At 44.5% G+C, this 22086-nt stretch overlaps 4 protein-coding genes across 5 annotated transcripts; 2 read left to right on the top strand and 2 right to left on the bottom strand.

Annotated features, from left to right (window-relative positions):
* The first annotated feature begins 8297 nt into the window (after positions 1–8297).
* Positions 8298–10400, top strand: LOC123138532 (uncharacterized). Its single transcript, XM_044558510.1, has 3 exons — positions 8298–8558; positions 8952–9227; positions 9971–10400. Exons 2-3 carry the CDS (start codon positions 9131–9133, stop codon positions 10201–10203), a joined length of 330 nt encoding a protein of 109 aa, XP_044414445.1. The 5' UTR covers positions 8298–8558; positions 8952–9130; the 3' UTR covers positions 10204–10400.
* A 109-nt stretch (positions 10401–10509) lies between these two features.
* LOC123138530 (20 kDa chaperonin, chloroplastic) lies at positions 10510–12889 on the bottom strand. The gene is made up of 5 exons (XM_044558508.1): positions 12615–12889; positions 11918–12097; positions 11294–11449; positions 10943–11020; positions 10510–10789 (listed from the first exon to the last, which is right to left on the bottom strand). The coding sequence occupies exons 1-5, from the start codon at positions 12771–12773 to the stop codon at positions 10616–10618; spliced, it is 747 nt and encodes a 248-aa protein (XP_044414443.1). The 5' UTR covers positions 12774–12889; the 3' UTR covers positions 10510–10615.
* Positions 12890–13009: 120 nt separating this feature from the next.
* On the top strand, positions 13010–19895 carry LOC123138529 (GPI ethanolamine phosphate transferase 2). Of its 2 annotated transcripts, none has more exons than XM_044558506.1 (17): positions 13010–13239; positions 13345–13438; positions 14345–14389; positions 14502–14669; positions 14749–14833; positions 14947–15053; positions 15527–15607; positions 15843–15895; positions 15968–16067; positions 16586–16729; positions 16939–17035; positions 17273–17492; positions 17572–17668; positions 17767–18807; positions 18932–19024; positions 19103–19380; positions 19599–19895. In XM_044558506.1, the coding sequence occupies exons 1-17, from the start codon at positions 13127–13129 to the stop codon at positions 19738–19740; spliced, it is 2958 nt and encodes a 985-aa protein (XP_044414441.1). In that variant the 5' UTR covers positions 13010–13126; the 3' UTR covers positions 19741–19895. The 2 variants fall into 2 exon arrangements, with proteins under 2 accessions (XP_044414441.1, XP_044414442.1); XM_044558507.1 differs by having other exon boundaries at positions 13225–13239; positions 14483–14669.
* Positions 19896–19976: 81 nt separating this feature from the next.
* On the bottom strand, positions 19977–20955 carry LOC123138531 (non-specific lipid transfer protein GPI-anchored 20). Its single transcript, XM_044558509.1, has 3 exons — positions 20552–20955; positions 20391–20465; positions 19977–20309 (listed from the first exon to the last, which is right to left on the bottom strand). Exons 1-3 carry the CDS (start codon positions 20892–20894, stop codon positions 20137–20139), a joined length of 591 nt encoding a protein of 196 aa, XP_044414444.1. The 5' UTR covers positions 20895–20955; the 3' UTR covers positions 19977–20136.
* Positions 20956–22086: the final 1131 nt, after the last annotated feature.

Below are 22086 nucleotides of genomic sequence, written 5' to 3' on the forward strand. Positions count from 1 at the left end.
CTGTGTAGAAGTGCATGATCTAGCCAATTAATGCAACCAAAAGACCATCTATGAAAGAGACTAGGCACTACATTTATATGTTAACACTCCTCCTCACCCTCACGTGTGGCTCCCTTAGGACTAAACGTGAACTGAAAGTGGGCTACAATTTAATTGTGCCCGCTGGGTCTTGAACTCAAGCCTTCTTGGCTTCGAGACCATGTAGAAGTGCATGCTCTAGCCAATGCAACCAAAAGAGCGACCTGATGGAAGAGACTAGGCAATACATTTATACATCAACATCCTGTGAGAACTAGTTGTTTTTGTTCCTATCGGTCCTCTGCCTTGCTAGCTTGATCGACATGGAGAGTGGCTAAGGTTATACCCCCTGATGTATATGTAACTATCCACTACTCATCTTAATACAAAAGGCACGCAATTTTCTTGTGTGTTCTTGAAAAAAAAGAGATTTGGAAGCATCACATAGACATAATTTTTCAATGAAGCATCTCCGTCGCTTAGGCTTGTAGTTTCTAGAGTGGGTTGGGAGGGGTAGGGTTTGGATGTTAGGCGGGCTTCTCTGCATGAGCTCAAAATCTTCGGCTAGCTTGCCCTATGGAATCGCCTACGAACTGCAGACCGACTGGCTGCGAGGCATCTGGATCACCCGCCTGGCTACGTGTTGTGCTGCTAGCAACCTGAAACTACCATGCACCTCTCCCTCTCGCATGTCCCTTTGCGCATGAAATCTGGTACAATACCTTGATTCCCCTATGTCTGCATCGTTTCACTCCTAACGGGGATGCAACTCTTTCATCTTGGTGGTCTTCTTTCTCGACGGCGGCCCCGTCTACTGTCAGGAAGGAGCTCAACTCCCTTATCATCCTAACTGCGCATCACATACGGCTCAAGAGGAACAGTCGGGTTTTCAACAGGAAAGCATGCCTTTCAACCCCAGTGTTGGCCAAAATCCTGTGTAGAAGTGCATGATCTAGCCAATTAATGCAACCAAAAGACCATCTATGAAAGAGACTAGGCACTACATTTATATGTTAACACTCCTCCTCACCCTCACGTGTGGCTCCCTTAGGACTAAACGTGAACTGAAAGTGGGCTACAATTTAATTGCGCCCGCTGGGTCTTGAACTCAAGCCTTCTTGGCTTCGAGACCATGTAGAAGTGCATGCTCTAGCCAATGCAACCAAAAGAGCGACCTGATGGAAGAGACTAGGCAATACATTTATACATCAACATCCTGTGAGAACTAGTTGTTTTTGTTCCTATGGGTCCTCTGCCTTGCTAGCTTGATCGACATGGAGAGTGGCTAAGGTTATACCCCCTGATGTATATGTAACTATCCACTACTCATCTTAATACAAAAGGCACGCAATTTTCTTGTGTGTTCTTGAATAAAAAGAGATTTGGAAGCATCACATAGACATAATTTTTCAACGAAGCATCTCCGTCGCTTAGGCTTGTAGTTTCTAGAGTGGGTTGGGAGGGGTAGGGTTTGGATGTTAGGCGGGCTTCTCTGCATGAGCTCAAAATCTTCGGCTGGCTTGCCCTATGGAATTGCCTACGGACTGCAGACCGACTGGCTGCGAGGCATCTGGATCACCCGCCTGGCTACGTGTTGTGCTGCTAGCAACCTGAAACTACCATGCACCTCTCCCTCTCGCATGTCCCTTTGCGCATGAAATCTGGTACAATACCTTGATTCCCCTATGTCTGCATCGTTTCACTCCTAACGGGGATGCAACTCTCTCATCTTGGTGGTCTTCTTTCTCGACGGCGGCCCCATCTACTGTCAGGAAGGAGCTCAACTCCCTTATCATCCTAACTGCGCATCACATATGGCTCAAGAGGAACAGTCGGGTTTTCAACACGAAAGCATGCCTTTCAACCCCTGTGTTGGCCAAAATCCTGTGTAGAAGTGCATGATCTAGCCAATTAATGCAACCAAAAGACCATCTATGAAAGAGACTAGGCACTACATTTATATGTTAACACTCCTCCTCACCCTCACGTGTGGCTCCCTTAGGACTAAACGTGAACTGAAAGTGGGCTACAATTTAATTGCGCCCGCTGGGTCTTGAACTCAAGCCTTCTTGGCTTCGAGACCATGTAGAAGTGCATGCTCTAGCCAATGCAACCAAAAGAGCGACCTGATGGAAGAGACTAGGCAATACATTTATACATCAACATCCTGTGAGAACTAGTTGTTTTTGTTCCTATGGGTCCTCTGCCTTGCTAGCTTGATCGACATGGAGAGTGGCTAAGGTTATACCCCCTGATGTATATGTAACTATCCACTACTCATCTTAATACAAAAGGCACGCAATTTTCTTGTGTGTTCTTGAATAAAAAGAGATTTGGAAGCATCACATAGACATAATTTTTCAACGAAGCATCTCCGTCGCTTAGGCTTGTAGTTTCTAGAGTGGGTTGGGAGGGGTAGGGTTTGGATGTTAGGCGGGCTTCTCTGCATGAGCTCAAAATCTTCGGCTGGCTTGCCCTATGGAATTGCCTACGGACTGCAGACCGACTGGCTGCGAGGCATCTGGATCACCCGCCTGGCTACGTGTTGTGCTGCTAGCAACCTGAAACTACCATGCACCTCTCCCTCTCGCATGTCCCTTTGCGCATGAAATCTGGTACAATACCTTGATTCCCCTATGTCTGCATCGTTTCACTCCTAACGGGGATGCAACTCTCTCATCTTGGTGGTCTTCTTTCTCGACGGCGGCCCCGTCTACTGTCAGGAAGGAGCTCAACTCCCTTATCATCCTAACTGCGCATCACATATGGCTCAAGAGGAACTGTCGGGTTTTCAACAGGAAAGCATGCCTTTCAACCCCTGTGTTGGCCAAAATCCTGTGTAGAAGTGCATGATCTAGCCAATTAATGCAACCAAAAGACCATCTATGAAAGAGACTAGGCACTACATTTATATGTTAACACTCCTCCTCACCCTCACGTGTGGCTCCCTTAGGACTAAACGTGAACTGAAAGTGGGCTACAATTTAATTGTGCCCGCTGGGTCTTGAACTCAAGCCTTCTTGGCTTCGAGACCATGTAGAAGTGCATGCTCTAGCCAATGCAACCAAAAGAGCGACCTGATGGAAGAGACTAGGCAATACATTTATACATCAACATCCTGTGAGAACTAGTTGTTTTTGTTCCTATGGGTCCTCTGCCTTGCTAGCTTGATCGACATGGAGAGTGGCTAAGGTTATACCCCCTGATGTATATGTAACTATCCACTACTCATCTTAATACAAAAGGCACGCAATTTTCTTGTGTGTTCTTGAATAAAAAGAGATTTGGAAGCATCACATAGACATAATTTTTCAACGAAGCATCTCCGTCGCTTAGGCTTGTAGTTTCTAGAGTGGGTTGGGAGGGGTAGGGTTTGGATGTTAGGCGGGCTTCTCTGCATGAGCTCAAAATCTTCGGCTGGCTTGCCCTATGGAATTGCCTACGGACTGCAGACCGACTGGCTGCGAGGCATCTGGATCACCCGCCTGGCTACGTGTTGTGCTGCTAGCAACCTGAAACTACCATGCACCTCTCCCTCTCGCATGTCCCTTTGCGCATGAAATCTGGTACAATACCTTGATTCCCCTATGTCTGCATCGTTTCACTCCTAACGGGGATGCAACTCTCTCATCTTGGTGGTCTTCTTTCTCGACGGCGGCCCCGTCTACTGTCAGGAAGGAGCTCAACTCCCTTATCATCCTAACTGCGCATCACATATGGCTCAAGAGGAACTGTCGGGTTTTCAACAGGAAAGCATGCCTTTCAACCCCTGTGTTGGCCAAAATCCTGTGTAGAAGTGCATGATCTAGCCAATTAATGCAACCAAAAGACCATCTATGAAAGAGACTAGGCACTACATTTATATGTTAACACTCCTCCTCACCCTCACGTGTGGCTCCCTTAGGACTAAACGTGAACTGAAAGTGGGCTACAATTTAATTGTGCCCGCTGGGTCTTGAACTCAAGCCTTCTTGGCTTCGAGACCATGTAGAAGTGCATGCTCTAGCCAATGCAACCAAAAGAGCGACCTGATGGAAGAGACTAGGCAATACATTTATACATCAACATCCTGTGAGAACTAGTTGTTTTTGTTCCTATCGGTCCTCTGCCTTGCTAGCTTGATCGACATGGAGAGTGGCTAAGGTTATACCCCCTGATGTATATGTAACTATCCACTACTCATCTTAATACAAAAGGCACGCAATTTTCTTGTGTGTTCTTGAAAAAAAAGAGATTTGGAAGCATCACATAGACATAATTTTTCAACGAAGCATCTCCGTCGCTTAGGCTTGTAGTTTCTAGAGTGGGTCGGGAGGGGTAGGATTTGGATGTTAGGCGGGCTTCTCTGCATGGTGATCTTGATGCCTCTTTCAGGACGTTGGATATGCAGACTAATCCCGAGGGAACGTGTGTTTGTATCCGTTGGATCCTTTAGTCACCTGTGACAACATGGCTGGGCGTCGTAACTTTTTCTCCTTCAATATATGGCACACATGCTTGTTCACATTCGAGGAGGAAAAGAGCAGGTAGTGTGCATAACTTTAACTCAATCGTTCATACACTATTTTTACAACCAGGCATGAGCTTGCAAAAGAAAAAGGGAAATTATAAGTAGGCTGGATATATACCGATAATTCAATTCGGAACACGAGCTTAGATGCACCCGGTGAACTGTAAAATAAAAAAATAGAAAAAAAATCAAAAAATTCTGAATTTCTTTTGTGGTGAAAGGTGCATGAATGTGTGATGTTTGCGCCAAATTTCAAAGCATTTGGGCATTTGAGCAAACAAATGCTCAAATGCATGAAAGATGCATGATTTTGTCGTTTTTGCTGAGAGCTTCTCAGATGTCCAAATGTTCTCAAATTTGGCACAAACATCATGCATTCAATCATCTGTCACCACAAAAAAAATAGAATTTTTTTGAATTTTTCCGGTATTTTAAATGATTTTACCGTCCATGCCCGGGCTCAGATTGAGGCCGGGAGCAAAATGAGATGAACTCACTTTGACTCCGTGTTAACATGTTGGGAAGCCTTCTACGATGAGCAGCAGGCCGGCAGTGGGATGGATGCATAGTCAGCCGCTCATTTGGACAGTGATGGTGGAGACATGCTATCCGACGGCCACTGCATGAGCGCGTCCGTACGAGGGTGACGGGGGGCCTTGGCACTCCGTCGATTTGACCCGGTCGAGCTCTAGCCGTACGCGGCGGTCCCTCGTCTAGAAGGTAAAGGGAGCTATGGAGTTTGGACTTGGCGTCCAGCACGAAGACCTACCTCTGGCCGGTTGACCTTTGTGTTTGTGGCGTGGGCCGGTCCTAGTCGTACGCATTGTGCGCGCCAGGGAAATCCTCTGTTGCTCGCGCTAAATTTCCTTTGTGTTTACTACTCTATACGCTACGCTGATCCATTGACCCGTTTCATTTTCTTTCTCAGGATAATAACGTACGAGGTGTTCTTTCTTCTCGCAGAGTATTAAACATTTCGATCGTAGTCAAATAGATCTCACATCTCCTCGCGATATGCTTGGGTATGATGTATACTCCCTCTGTAACCTACATCGGGAGACTCGGTTTGGACACGGATTTTGCCCGGGGACAGTTTTTGTGGAAGGGAGGGTATCGTCCGCATGCTCTTTTATCCTTCTCCGTCGTCCCTTGTTCACCCCGGCCGGGGCGGTGGATCTCGGGGTTATCACAGCTCGCTGGCTAGCTCGGCGACAGCTTTCCCTCTCCCCGGACGGACCATGTCATGATCCGCTTGAAAACCGACGGAGCTGGACGCCGGTGCGTGCTCGGAACGGCGTTGATCGGCCTTAGCTAACTAGCTTGGCCAGTGCCCAGTGGTGGCTGACGGTGACAACCTTTTTTAAAAAATAGGAACCTTTTTTAAACATGAACATCTTTTGTAAACATCAACATTTTTTAAAAAAATGCCGCATCAGTAGATAACCAAGTTTGGGTTGCTTACTACATGTGTCACGTGGTCACATCAGCAGATAAACAAAACCCCACAGTTGCATCATTTGTTTGTTTTATCGTGTTTTATCACTGTTTGTTTGTCTTCCACGACACCAGCCCAGAATGACGAGAGCTTCTTCGATTGGTCTGACCCATTGGTGTCAAACTGACAGCGAGCAATCACGCACAAAAAAAGAATGTATCACGGGTACTATGATTCAAGCGACATACCTCCTGCTGGAGTACACATCTTACTAGCCACAACAATGGACGAGTTGTCATGACAAATGAGATGCGCAAGGTCTAAAGAACTAATGGCAGCGGCGTAACTGAACATTGAATGAAAATTGTGAACAAATTTTGAACACTTTTTCAAAATTATGAACATTTTTTCTCAAACGTGAGTAACTTATAATTTTTTTGAACATTTTCAAAAACTATGAAGAAAATTTTAAATTCTTCTGGATTTGTAAACAAACTTGAAAATGATAACATATTTTTAAATTCTGATTTTTTAAACACAATTTTTTTTTATTTTTTAACATAATTTTTTAAAGTGAGCATTTTTCGAAAATTCTGAACAATTTTTGAAAACACGAACATTTTTTGAACTGGTGAACAAACTAGCCTTATACACAAAATGATATGACTCGAAAGGGTGTGTCTCATTTTTATACAAACTCTCCACCGGGCCATAAAAAATGCACAACGGAAATGAACAAAAAGGCAATGTTCCCAAACGACGACATACATGGGCCCATGTGAATAAAAGCACAAGAACAGAACGACACAAAACAAAATGGAACAATAGGACGTGGGCCAAAAGTTAACAAGCTCACATGGGTGGGGATGATCGGGTTTGTGCGAAGATTAAAACAAACAAGCCGGATGGTTACAAACTTAGATGAGACATCACTGCATCTCATCTGGACGAGATTTAGCAAATTCAAAGGGAAAAAAATCTAGTTACGATATCCTCTCGCTACATAGTCAAATCAAATAAACAAAACAAGAAATGAAAAAAGACATGTGGCCCCCCAAAATGGTTACAGCCCACACAATAAGCCCAATACACAAAGCATATAAATGGCCAACTAAAAAAGGCATATCAAGCCTCACTGTTTCATGAGGGGTGAACAAATGAACAAATAATAAGACACAATGACAACGAGTACGACCCAGAAACACATACACCTAATGCCATGTGAGTTAGATGAGACATTGTTAACTCCCTCTAGGCGGGAATTAGCAAAACCGATCCAAAACAGGACCTTCAAATCGCACCGTGAAACGGCCCAACAAAAAAAAATGCATGCACGAGCAGGTTGACAAGTAGATACCAGACATACAGCGCGACACGAGACTCGCGTGACAAAAGAACCCACGATCATAATTTGCACAACATTTAAAGCAAATAGATGACGGAGTGAAAAGAAGTTCAAAAGTTTTTAAAACAACTAAATAAAGAAGAAAAATAAAAAATATATGGAAAAGACGAAAATAAAAAATAAATAAAATACCAAAAAATCATGAATTTAAAATAATACTGGTTCAGAATATAAAAAAGTGAAATGGAAAATAAAAAGGAAAAATAACAAAAAAGGAACGCAACAGCCCATATAAAAACAGGAAAAGACAGCAGCCCATGAGAAGACATGGAAAAAATAATACAGCCCACACGAGCCGAGAGCAGCTGCCTAGTGTAGCCTTTTTTTTTCGTTTTGTTTTCAATGGGCATGGCAATGATACCTACAACCAAACATGAGGTTGATTGTCACTTCATTTGTAGTGTGACCTTGCCCTGATCGTCTATAATTGAACGTCATGATATCATCACGAGTGCGTTCACACTTCTGTTTTATTCATATAATAATGTAGGTCTAGACATATTCAGAAATTGGTAATGGAGCTCGAGCTCCATGTAGCCCGGATTTTGAAAAACTCAAGAAACAACTTATGAAGTTCTAAAATCTTCTGACAAAAACTACACATGTATTCTACAGTATATGTTTGTAAAGTTGCATGATGAAATGCATTTTGAAGCGTGCTACACAAAAAAAAATCAAAATTCTATCACATGAAGAAAATGCTAGAAATTATAATTTTCACTATAAAAGCTCATGATTTTTTTTACATACCTCACATCAAAACATAGTTCGCCATTATCACATAGACGCAGCACACATGTACTTTTTTCAGAATTCTGTGAAACTAAAAACAGTTAGTTTTAAATTTTTGCATAACATTTTGGGCTCTGTTGCTGGGATACATTTTGTTGTAAAACTTGGTAAAAATAGAATACACTCGCCACCACATCGCCGCCGCCGCGCCTCAGCCCGATCTACGACGCCCGCGAGTCCGCAACCCCTCTTTCGCCATGGATCCCGCTGCTGGCTAGCCACTCTCCTCTCACCGGTCGTCCTGCGCCGCCCCGCGCCGCCTCCGCTCGTCCAGCCACCTGACGCCGACGCGCCACTCCGGCAGCCGGCCCTCTACTCCTCCCCACTCCCCAGGCTCCGCCGCCCGTTCACCCAACGCCGACGCCCCACTCCAGCAGCTCGCCGACCAGCCCCGCAAGGTAAGCCACCTGCTACTCTCTGTTCAATCTTCGCATTTTCTGATGGGTGCACTAATAACATTTTCTGATGTATCTGAACAAAACAAAAAAAATCTAGACAATGAGCTCTTTACTTCATTGTGTATTGGACAGTGAACTTGTTTTGATGTATATGATCTTGAAGGGGAGCCCGTATCGATGTAGGGAAAGCTTTTCATGTGTATAATCTTGACAATGAGCACTTTTCATGTGTGCGATCTTGAAAGCGAGCTCTTGTTTTGATGAATGTGAACAAAATTTTTAGAGCAGAGCTCTTATTTAATTGTGTATTCTCTTTTGGCTGTGTATCCTTGTGAAAAAACAGGTCCTAAGTCCACAAATCCTCCTCCTGTCTTCTCCTCATTTGCCATCAAGCTCCCCACGGATGGGCTGGTGCTCCCCGTCCACTCCCCGGCAGCTGCTATCCACTGTCGCACTCTTTGCCTTCGGCGCGGGGCTCCTCACCTACGGCGCACACCTCTCCTACGTCCACATCGAGCCCCAGCGCGAGCGCACGCTCGCCCGCGATCAGTGTCGGGCTTGTGATTGCGGAGATGGAGATGAACACCCGCGCCGACCAGGATGCCACTATCGTGTGGGCCACTGTTGTGCAGGCCTGCAGCATGTTCTACGACACCCCTGCAATGCTCGGTACGTGCTCCGACTTTGGTTTCCCTGTTGTTTCCTATTGGTGCTAGTAGCTCATATGGTGTTCGATCATTTGTCTCACTAGTGTGTGTTTTCGATTGGGTGATGAGCGCTAGGTGCTTGCTTGCTTGCTTGTCTCACTAGCACGGACTTGCTTTTTTTTTTTGTGATCTATCAGACTGATGCCTTGAAATAGTAAGAATGGTGTGCCAATCAAACTTGAGCTATATTGTTCTCCTTCATTGACTATGGTCTCATATGTACAAAGGAAGAGTTGTGCTTTTTCGATGTCAATGGACTAGGTCGAAAAGGAATTGACAGTTTTCTTGAATTGTAGTTGGTGTAATTGTCTTAATGGCAAGTTATATAGACAAAATTTTCTTGCTTGGAAAATGAGGTGCTTGATGTACGACACAAGCATATTAGGCAGAAAATCGTAATTATGTTACTTAAGTGGCACACAATTCCCCTTGCTAATGGGAGACTGCTGATCTGGTATAAACTATCTATTTTGGATATCAAGGGGGCAGATGTCAATGTCACATTTGATCTTGCATCTTTTCTCCCTGTTTTCTATGATATTTCCTGTTAAGCATGAACTATTGGTCATTAACAATGATTTAGCTGCAATGAATGGTGTTCCACAAAATTTATTTATACATTTTCGGTAATCGCAGCTCTCACCAATACAAATCTGTATTGTGACTGAAACATTTCTTAATAGGAACTTGGTGATATGTTTGCAGACATTGGTGAAATTGTTCGTGCAAAGTTTGATTTCGACGCTGTGGGACACTTATGTTTGCAGACACTGGTGAAATTGTTGGTGAAATTGTTCGTGCAAGCGCTGTGGGACACTACACACAGGGCTGAGGTGCTGAGCTTGACCGCGAATACCGATCTGAGACACGCTGCGTCTTTCGCTTCTACTGACGGACAAGATCCAAGGCACAAGAGTGACAATGTTTCGAGGACCTGATTGATGACCAGCAACCTTTCCGTATCTGTGTGTAACAAAGTCCATGTTGGCATTACATCAATAGTTGTGCTTTTGTATTTCTTGTAAGGGCATCTACAATACATACATACTACATTCATTTACCCCAATGACTGTTGATTTTGAAAACCATTCTAGGGTTGGAATATTTTGCCTTTTTTATTTGAATTTATAAGATCTTGGACCGTCGATTCGTGATCAGATTGCTAGGAGTATTCTACTAACAACCTTGGCTGGCACAAAGAGTATAATGCAGGAGTACATATCAGTGAGGAAAACCAGCTTTGGTGCAGAGCCACAAACATGGAAGGGGATTCTCATTTCTCTTCATCTAGTTTAAGTTGCCTTTGGAACAATTAGATCAGGAAAACCACGCCTTGCGCTACAAACCAGCTCAAGAGAGGATAGCCATCAGGTCAGATACCCTCAACACGATGTAGTTTGTGCCATCGGCACCCTTGAACTCGGCGCCAGCATACTTGGAGTACAGAACGGAACTGCCTGTGGATACCGGCAACGGGATACTCTTGCCTTCCTCGTCCAGATGGCCCGGGCCGACAGCGACCACCTGTCTCCGACAAATGAACATGGCATTAGCTCAAAAGTAAGATTGATTCGGACTAGATAGATGCCAAGGTACAGTTGCAATATGATCCGTGCAGCTCAGAAACATAGGCATGATAGACATCAAATTGTCCAACAGAACTAGTAAATGACTGACCGTTCCAACAGATGGCTTCTCCTGGACACTGTTGGTCAGCAGCAGGCCCCCGGCAGTTTTATCTTCAGCTACAGCTACCTGTTATACAGGTACAAAAGCATGAAATGTATATTATAGCAAGACCTGAGGGTAGTAACCTAAGACAGAAACATACACTAAACTGACACCAGCGCACGGTCCAAGACATATGTTGATGTAACCAGATGTACACAATAAATGTATTCCCTCCGTCCGGAAATACTTGTCGGAGAAATGCATAAAAATGAATGTATCTAGAACTAAAATACATCTAGATACATCCATTCCTCCGACAAGTATTTCCAGACGGAGGGAGTATGTGAAAATATCTACCTTGATAAGAACACGGTCGCTAAGAGGCTTCATGTCTTTCACATCCTCTGTCTCCAGAATACCTATGATATCGTCCTCTTTTAGGATCAGATGGTTGGAATCATTCAACTCCACCTCCATTCCAGCATACTTCAAATATACAACCTGAGCCCCAACCTACATAACAGGTGAAACATGTTACAACTGCCTTTACTCACCAACCACTGGTACAAACTTGTTGTATTGACAACTATCACAGCAGAAGACATGTAGTAAATGGATGAAACCAGACACAGAACTGGCATAACACGCGTAAAATCCTAGAATGCAAAAAGGTAAGGCAAGTTTCATCATGTTAGCATTTTAGCATGCTTCTGACTGGATTTTTTATAAGCCAAAATCCTACTCATAAGACTGGAGCATACTGACTGTATTACAAACTAATTATCACAGCAAAACATATAAAAGGACCAAACCACATACAACAAAACTGACACAACATGTGCAAAATCCTAGAATCCAAACAGGTAACACGTGTGTGTTGCAAGCTTCATCATATCAGCATTTTAGCATGCTTCTGACTGGATTTGTCATAACCAAGATTCTACTCATAAGACTGTAACAAACTGACTGCACAAGCCATACCTTAATGCCGACTTCTACTTTGCTATCCCCAATGGTTCTTCCCTCTCCAACAGCAACCACCTCACCACTCTGAGGTTTAGACTGCGCAGTTGAAGGGAGCAGAATCCCACCGGTCGTCTTCTGCTCGGCAGTCTTGGTCTTCAGAAGCACTCTGTCAGCCAAGGGCTTGACCGTCGTGTACTGCAAGAGAGTAACATGAGATAGTTTCAGACCCGGAAGCATACTCGCCGCATGATAATTAGAGCTAGAGGCTCGACTAAAACGCTAAGTACAAGCCACAAAGAAACATAACTGCTTCCTGGACTCTTTTTCGGTATATTGATATCGGTGGTATCCAATTCCAACCTTATAGTCAATTTGATGACACAACTGATGATTGTTCATAAAACAGTTCTCTGACCGTTAATCCTACTAGAACTGAAATCAAGCGCGTTCGCGTTGAAACCTCCTCATTGACACGCCCCAGCATCGGTCCTTTCAAATTCAAGCAAAGCAAGGTACACTTTCACTGATTTACTCGCATCATGAACCACAGATAACATATTCCGGCAACCTCATAACTCGATTTGCCCCCTCTTCTGCAGCCCCACCTTACCAATTGCTAGAATACACATGTAACAGGGCGCACGAGAACCACCACTACCCGACGCGAGAAACAAGCAGTGAAACCATGGCGCGTTGCACGGGGAGCACGCACCATGGGGGCGACGACGGTGGCGGCCCTGGGGACGAGCCCGCGGAGCGCCCCCCGCCGGGCCGGGCGTACCCCGACCGCCGCCGGCGCGTTGGCCGCTACCTTCCCGGAGAACCCCGCCGCGCCAACGGCCGCGGCACCGCAGAGCTGCACCGACGCCATTGCCCGAGGATTTCGCTCGTAATCCGAAGATAAACCCTAGCCTAGCCTACAAGGAAGATGAGCAGAGCAGAGCAGCGGAGAAGCAAATGGGAGGGGAGCGCTTTATCCATCCCCGGAACTTCTGATGGGCCGCAGTGCATCTTTGGGCCCGATGTGTCCAGATTACGTGGGCTCCAACGGGCCTGCTATGCCTGGGCTTAAAGGTCCAGGTTGTCAGCTCAGCCCGTAACTTGGATGTCAAACGGGCCTGGCCGCGTCTTCCTCCGCGGCTCCGATACCCATTCCCGAGCGGCGGAAGAAAAAAAAACAGAGCAGCGGCGGCGATCGCCACCGCCGACCGAGGGAGGGAAGCCATGGGCGCCGCCGTAGCGGGGTGGACGGTGGCGGCGGTGCTGCTGCAGGTCGCGGGCCTCTCCCTCTTCCTCTACGGCTTCTTCCCCGTCAAGCCCACGCTCCCGGGCTTCAGGTCCGCGCCTCGGCCTCTCCTCAGCCCCGCTTTTCTCTGAGCCAGCAGGCGGTGTTTGTTTACTTGGGCTGACGCGCGTCTGGTGTGTGGTTTGTCACCCTGCAGTGGCGCGGAGAGCTACCGGGCGCCGTCGTGCGGCCCCGTCGACGGCGGGGAGGAGCCGGCGCTTCCTCCGGATCAGCTCAGATCGCTGTACAGGGTACGGCACTGCTTCCGTTTCGATTGCTCGCTCTGCAGTTTAGTAGATCCGCCTGGTAGTGTTTCAGCCCAGTGGCGGAGCTTGCACCGACAACAAGGAGGGGCCAACATCAGAAGACGCACCAATTTAGTAATTTAGGATGATGGTCTTCAGCTCTAATCACTTAGATACTCTAAATGTCAGTACTAGTTTTACACATTTGTGAAAATGTGGGGCGGGGGGGGGGGGGGGGGGGGGCGTTGCCCCCCCTCGGCCCCAATGAAGCCTTGCTATGCTCTGATGTTCGTCCAACAAATCCTAATTTTGTCAAGGGATCATGTCCCAACCTATGATTGGATTGAGAACACAATGACACACACAAAGTACAATAGAAATTGGGGTTGGGTAATACAAGATCAGAGTTTAAGACAGGATCAGCAAAGTATTTTGGTGCGGAACGAGATGAAGTGGAGGAAGGAGAAGGCTGCTGCCTAATTCATTTTCTGGTCGATGCCCTTCCATCTGCTCCTGCCTAATGTAGGATGATTGTCTTCAATCACTTCAATACTCTAAACATCACTGCTGGTTTTACACAGTTGTACGAATGTAGGGAGGGGATGACCTACCTTGGCCCCAATGATGCTTTGCCGCTAGTTGCAGAATGTTCTTATGTCTATCCCTCAAATCCTAAATTACTGCTGTTTTGCATTATAGAATGTTATAGTGAGCCCAAGATTTTAAAGTAGCGCAAATATTTTCAAGGTTGCCAGATTTTATGCTGATACAGAACTTCATATATACTCAAATTTAGTACAAGTTATTATGCATTTTATACTGACGAGCTTTCCTAGAGCTTCTTATGTACTCGGTTTAAGTTATGCATTTACGGTTTTTAATGCTTGCGATTTTGTGTATGGTTCATTCCAGGAACTTTCGGAGGTCCCCCATGTGTATGATCGCTTGGTATTGATGGTATGCCCTCAATTTATATGCCTATTACTGGCAGCATAATCCAATACATTTGTATGGATATTTATCTTACCTTTTAATGTTTGGCCTTTTGAGTCTATGAATGTCAATTTAGGTGATAGATGGGCTACCTGCTGAATTTGTACTGGGGAGAGGTGGAAAACCTCCAGCCAAAGAAATGATGGAGTCAATGCCATACACACAGTCTCTGTTAGCTGATTGCAGAGCAGTGGGTTATCATGCAAAGGCTGCACCTCCAACCGTTACAATGCCCCGGCTAAAAGTATGACTTATTTTACATAGGGATATTTATTCGTACAAATGCCAAATGCTGAGCAATCTTTAGCGTATATTTTTTTCAGGCAATGGTGTCAGGGGCAATTGGAGGTTTTCTAGATGTAGCACTTAACTTCAATACTCAAGCTTTCTTGGATGACAATCTTCTTGGTTAGAACCTCTTGCTACCTTTTCTCCCTATTTCTATGTCTTGCTAGCCCAACTTTGTATGCCAAATTAGTAATAAGGAATTTCTTATAAGTGCACTTTTCTATTTATCACAGATCAGCTTCATACGGTTGGTTATAAGTTAGTGATGTTGGGAGATGAAACATGGATCAAATTGTTCCCAACACTGTTCTACAGACAAGATGGAGTGAGCAGTTTTTATGTAAGTCCTGTCTCATGCTTCACCTGCTTTTCTAACGACGAGATTTGATGATAATTGATTATTGGAGGATAACATCATAAACTTTAAATGCTGATAAGTTTGGTTTCCATCGTCTGAAGCACCGATTTAACAATTACTTTACAACAAATAATCAATTCATCCCTGTGTTTTTTTTCAGAACAAATAAAAATGTATACTGAAGTTAGTAACTGATAGACCAAATTTCGACATTTGAAATTTTAGGTGCTTGGCATCTCCTTGCCATCTGCCGGGCTACTTTTCTCTGCTGAACATATGACACTCTTTAAGGAGTGTATCGACTACTTTCCCTTTGCGTACAGATATTCGGATATTAGGCACTTGATCATTTGATTTGCTGCTTAATTTGTGCTCATAACAGTGGTTTATTTGTTCTTTATAGCGTGGTCCGTTATGTGTTGAACTTACTTTAATGATTTGTAACTATATTGCAGGTTAAAGATACGGTTGAGGTTGATTTCAATGTTTCCCGCCATCTGGAATCTGAACTTGCTGCAAAAGACTGGGATGCACTGGTACAGTTTTACTTTTTAGTGATGCTTCTGTGCATGTTCGCTTATTTTATCATTTGTGACAGATAATGCTATCTCATTCTCTGGATTCCAACCATGTAGTCCAAGTGCCCAGCTAATGTTTGTTATGGTCGATGTCTAACTTTCTTTACTTGCATTAGTTTTTTTGTTTGTCTGATAAGGTTAACCACAATCCTTTAGGCTGATACTGAGAAATTCCTTTATTTGACATTTTCAGATTCTTCACTATTTAGGTTTAGATCATGTTGGCCATATAGGCGGCCGCCAGAGGTATATTCCATATCAGTTTCATGTATTTTTGTTTGAGCAATGTGTAGTTTGAATTCAAGTTTGAAATGACAGCAATTTGATGACCCCAAAGCTGAAGGAGATGGATGATGTTATTAGAAGGATCCATGCTGCAGTTAAGAGCATTCAGGATAATTCACACAGAACACTTTTGGTATGCGATCCTTTCATTTCTACAAAATACAAATCTGCTTTTCTAGTAGCATAGATTTAATGTTGCGTAGAAGTTTACTCCAACATCTGCAGGAGATTGCTTCGAGAATCCATTAGTAATAGTGATTACTCAGATGTGTGTCTTAACAAATTCTGCTTTCTGATGCCTTTCTCACTTATGATATTTAATGACTTCTATGCGTGCAGGGGTTGCAACTCAATTTTGCATCTTGCATCCAAATCTTCCAAGTTGCATTAAAAATGCTTGGACATACAATATTTTCCCGTTACTTTAAGTTCAGTAGTGTGTACACTTCGCTGGAGAACTGAATATTTGATAATTAAACATAAATAGAACTGTAGGTAAGGATCTATAGGGTCTATGTACAACCAAAAATTAGTGGGTGTGAAAACAAGATAATCCACCAAAAAACATGAATTGCCAAGCTGCCACATCTGAAAAGATAAAGGTTCTACACTATTTCTCATAAGGATTTTTGCTCTGTCCCTACATTTCAGGTTGTGGTCAGTGATCATGGAATGACTGAAGTTGGTAATCATGGAGGATCTTCTTACGAAGAAACTGACTCCCTTGCCCTTTTTATAGGACACAGTGTTGAGAACTCATATTGTTCACCTTATGAACAGAAAGAAGCACTTCAAGTATGATATATACCTCTCTCAGCTTTATCCTTTCGAAGCTCTAGTTCAGTTTGTAGTATACTTGTGAGTTTTGATAGGAATTTTGGCAGTCTGATTTTTTTCGTATAAAACTTTCCTTGGCAATCAAGCTGAAGAAAGCAGTAATATCTGTTGGATAGTGTTTCAAGATGCCAACACGCAACTCTGACCAGTGACCTTTTTTTTGCCAGGTTGACCTTGCCCCAACTCTAGCTCTTCTCTTTGGAATACCGATTCCCAAAAACAATATAGGTGTCTTGCTTCCGGAGCTTTTTAATTCTTTGACAGGTGAATATTTGTACCTTCTTTCTCAAATGTGTTGCGCATCTGGAAGTAGAAGTAGATGTTTTATGCTTGTAGACAATATTGATTTTGATAGTTTTAAGTTCCTCTTGGATGTATAAGTGCATGCCTTTTCTTATTGTTACGTTCTCAATTACATCATAATATTGTGATTGTGAACAAATTACAATATTAAGTACTCTCAGCTATCAGCTCTGAAATGGTGTGTGCATCTTGTCTCAGATGAGCAAAAACTGCGCACCCTAGAACTGAACTCGTGGCAAATCTTAAGATTGTTACAAGAACAGAGACCTGCTTTCTGCTCTGAAGATTGTGTTGATTCAAAGGATGACTTTGGAGCTGATACGCTTCCTGAATCTATTGAGGAGAAGTTGTGCCGTTTGCTTTCTAAGGCTTTTGCTTCTCATCGATCCTCACTTCTTCATCGGGATTCTAATTTCCTGTGAGTTTATGGTCCTAAGTTCCTAAAAATTTATGAATATGATCACCCACCAACGTTTAAAAGAACTCTGCTGTTCCAGGTCTGTTGAAGCAGCTGGGCTCTTTGGGACTGCTGTGGACTCCTACTCTGGCTTCTTAAGACATGCGAGTGAGTGGTTGTCTCACAGAGCGACCGATGTAATTTTACTACCTTTGCAGTGTTATAATTTTATACCCTACTTTGCAGTTGCCTTTATTCTGAATGACTTATCTCCTTTCACTGTTTATATTTGCAGAAACCACTCTATTTGCTTGTCTCTGCAATCTCCTTGATGATTATTTCATGTTTTTCTCTTGCCGGGATTATCTCTTGCATATTTAAGGGGAAGTCACAAATTCAATCTGAACACCATTCTGAGTTGGATTTGGATAAACATTGGCACCTTGATGAGGTTTTCATTCTAATGGGGATTTTGCTCTATGTTGCCAGCCTTGGTTCAAGCTCTTTTGTTGAAGAAGAGCAGTATATATGGCACTTTCTCACTTCTACTCTCTATTTAATATTTCTCATCAAGACTGTTCAATCGATGCTGAAAGGATCAAACTCAACTGCAGTCCATAGATCGGAAACAAAGACATTTCACAAAAATAACTCCTCTTATCTTGCCAGCTATAAGCTAACCCCAGGACAGCAAGATGGATGCAAGTTATATACTGTCCTTATTGTTCTTGTTGCTGGGAGAATTCTAAGAGCTTGGTATCAAGGAGGGATTAACTGGGTTCACTTTCCTGACATTTCAAAGATATTGAATCAGTCGGACTCTTCTATTGTGAAGTCTCTGCAGAGCATCTCAGTTTTTGTGGTTGTGGTATTGTATTCAGTCTCACTCATGTTACTGAGAACAAGAAGAATGCTTGTTATAGGGCTATGGCTGAGCCACCTTTCGTGTGGGCTTTTAGTTATGCTGCATATCTGGAAAAGTCAGGTCAATACTTCGGTACCGATCAACCATAGCACGACATCAATAGCTCAGATATTCTATGTCATCGCAAGTATTTCAGTAACTTGTGCTTTTCTTTTATCTCCATGGATATTTCCAACACATTCTAAAGAAGCAGAACCAATATCCTCCTCCGGCTCCAATCCTGAAAAGGCGCATGGCCTCAATCATTCAGTGTTCTTGACTGGAGTAACATATACAATGTTCTGGTGCCTTCTTCAATTGCTTCTGCAACAACCCATAAATGCAATCCCTGTTTTGCTTATTCTCTTGCAAATAATCTCGAGTGTGATTTATTTTTCTCTGGAGGAATCATTGCATAGGCAATGGGTACAGGTTAGTTTACTAAAATATTCTTTATAATCTCTGTTCGACCACCATGGTATCTTTTCTCCAGATTCATGGAATCATGGGAAGTGCTTATTTTCACTGGCTAACAATTGGGCAATGCATGGTGTAGGTTGTTGCGATGCAATTCTTGGGAATGACCGGCCACTTTGGTCTTGGGAACACCAATAGCCTCGCCAGCATCGATGTTGCTGGAGCTTTCATTGTAAGTTCAACATAAAACTCTCTGAAGAAGTGTTTCTTCTCTCAATTTCTTTCAGATTTAACCCTCTAATTTTAACAGGGCATTTCAAGCTACTCCACGGTCCTTTCTGGGGTGCTGATGTTCATCATTACGTATGGGTCGCCTCTGCTGCTATACCTCGGGATGGTGGTTCATATGTCGGTGAAAGATAGTACTGATATCTCCACTCCACAGCAATGGAGCAGCGTCTTGAACAGAATGATCGCACTTCCCTGCTTGCTCCCTCTGCTCATCAATTCTATTGCCCTGACTTCATACACCATTGTCCTGCTGCTCATGAGGAACCACTTGTTTGTCTGGAGCGTATTCTCGCCAAAGTAAGTGCTCAATGGAATCTTTACAAGCATAATGTTTAGTTACTTCACAATTTAACCGCTCAATGGAAGGGCCGGCGTCAGAATGTTTTCACTGTTTGTGAATTGTGATGGTTATTGTGGATACATGTTTTACCTGCTCCAGCATATAAATCGTTTCCCTATGCTTACATCTGGTTTGTTACTGTTATCTGACGAACTTCATCCCCCACTGGGAACAGATACCTCTACGTCTGCGCGGCGACGGTGTGCACATATGCTGGAGTGTTGATCATAGCCATGACCGGAGCTTACACCTGCGCCGTGTTCTCGTTCAGGACGAGGAACCATAGAGACAAATCCGTAGGTCAGATTGACGGCTAGGGTTTCCTTAATTAGCAGGCATTGTTAGAGAAGGAAAAATAGTAGTAGTAGCATCGTCTTGGTCACAGATTTTTTTCGACAAATCTTACTTTGTCTCTGAAGAGTGTAAACGACGCGCTTTCCCCTGGTATAATCGACACTCTTTTTTAGACCAATCTTTTGTTTTGTTCCCACATTTTTAGACCAATCTTTTTGTTTTGTTCCGACATTTCTACCGTATTTAGGCACCCACAGTATAATCAGAAATCCATATATTATTATTTCAATTCACAACCAAAAGAATGTGTATACATACAAAGAGCCAATGTACACTCTCCTACTACCAAACAAGCACAGAAAACACATAATAATAAACACGTATTGCAGCAGCAACGTTGAATTCTTGCCCAGCTCAGCTCAAACCAGCATGGCTCCAACTGCGAGGATCACTGCGAACAACTCAGGCACATGAGCACCGTCTCTCCAGGCAGAGCTGGGCGCCACCTGCGGCCTCGTCTGCCCCTGGCTCTGGCTCGTTGGTGGCACCGCCACGGTGGTTCCCGCCGGCGGCGACTCGGGCGCCACCGGGGCTGCAAATTTGACAGAATCATCAGTGGCAATCAACAGCGACATAAGAAGAGAAAGTTGGTGGGGCGAGTTGAGTTTCTTACGCAGCGGGGGCATGGCGGGAGAGGCCGAGGCCGCGACGGGGCCCGGAGCCGGAGCCGGGAGCTGCGCCGACGCATCTGCAGTTCATCGCCAACTCCGATCGTCAGTGGAAACCTCATCTCACACGAAACTATAGCAGTCCCATGGGGCAGGATGAACGTACCTTTGCATTGAAGCGGGACGGCCATGGAGTTGCATGCCCTGGGCAGGGTGACGGCGAGCGTCCGGTTGATCGGGACGCCGCCGAGCGGCACGCTGCCGGTGAGGAGGAGGCACGCGCAGCCCGTGCTGGCGTTCACCAGTGCCGACAGGGACCGGCAGCAGCCCACCGTCGGCGACGAGCTGTTGCCGTTGGTGATGTAGCTGAGGCACGGCGTGAAGCTGGAGACGAGCGACGCCGTGCACGACGGCGCCGCCGGCGCGGCCTGCCCCGACGCCGGCGCCGGCAAGGCCAGGGCCAGCAGCACGGCCGCGGACGCGGCGAGCGCGAGCAGCTTGGTGGCCATCGATCAATCTCAGTCACGACTCGCGTGTTTTTGGAGGGAAGATCAAGAGCGTGGATCGATGTGGCTGTGGCGGGATGCATCGTCTGTTGGCCGCGTGCGATTATATATACGTGCAGACTGCAGAGGCGTGTCAGGCTGGTGGTGCTGGATCAGAGGGTAGCTGCACCAGTGTAGCTACCGTAACTAACTGTCATCTGTTTTCTAAACCGTTTCTTTTCAGGAAAAGTAGTGAGGTGTCCGTCCATGGTTGAGATCATCCGTCCGGTAGGAGGATTAGGAAGGGCCCGTCACCAACAAATGCTGTGCTTTGGTCTCGTTTTTTTTTTTTTTTGAGATGGTGCTTTGGTCTCGTTGACCGTCCATGCATGACACCAGAAATGGGTATACCAGTTGAAATATATGCCTTATTTTTGACCAAAAGTAAGGGCAAAGCACAACAAGGAGCGAGGAACTTGCCTTTACGCTCGAACAAAAAATGACCGGCGAATGGGTAACAAAATCAAGTGGGGCCCGCGCGAAATCGCCCGGAAACCCCACTACAAAAAATATGTCAACTTGTGACCTTGACTATTGGTCACTGAAAGGTCATGGTTTTTCATTTGTGACCTTTTTGTGACAAAAAGAGAAGGTCAAAAGCTGAGGGTCGTTAACTGACTATAGCGACCTTCTTTGTGAGAAGGTCGTGGACATTTACGACCAAAATATTCCTACTGTGACGTTTTGGTCACTAGCAACCTCCCCAGGCCACGTAAGCATCCAGCGTGGCAAGCTGATGTGGCACAAGATTCAGCCCGGTTCAATTAGGTGTTTTACATGGGCCGAGCCCATTAATTCAACCTATTTGTGTCTTTTTTGTTTGTCAATTTTTGGTTGGGTTCATGGGCCAAGCCCAATATTACAGCCTTTTTATTGTTGGATTGTGGCCTTTTTGTCTAAACGAATTTAATTTTTTTTTCCAAAAGAAGGGTCCACTAGTCAGATGGGTCCCAGGTCCCAGTTGTCATCATCAGTTGGCTCCTTTTCAGGCGCGGTACACAGGAATACAATTTTGCACATATATATTGTTGAGAAATTTTCATAATTTTGCTGTCAAAGCAGCATGTACATAGGAATACAATTTTGCTATCAAAGCAACATTTCAAACATACATCTTCATGACATCATACATAAAAACCAGCAATAAAAAGATTAC

The sequence above is a fragment of the Triticum aestivum genome, chromosome 6B (genome assembly GCF_018294505.1).
Source record: "Triticum aestivum cultivar Chinese Spring chromosome 6B, IWGSC CS RefSeq v2.1, whole genome shotgun sequence".
Lineage (NCBI taxonomy): Eukaryota > Viridiplantae > Streptophyta > Magnoliopsida > Poales > Poaceae > Triticum > Triticum aestivum.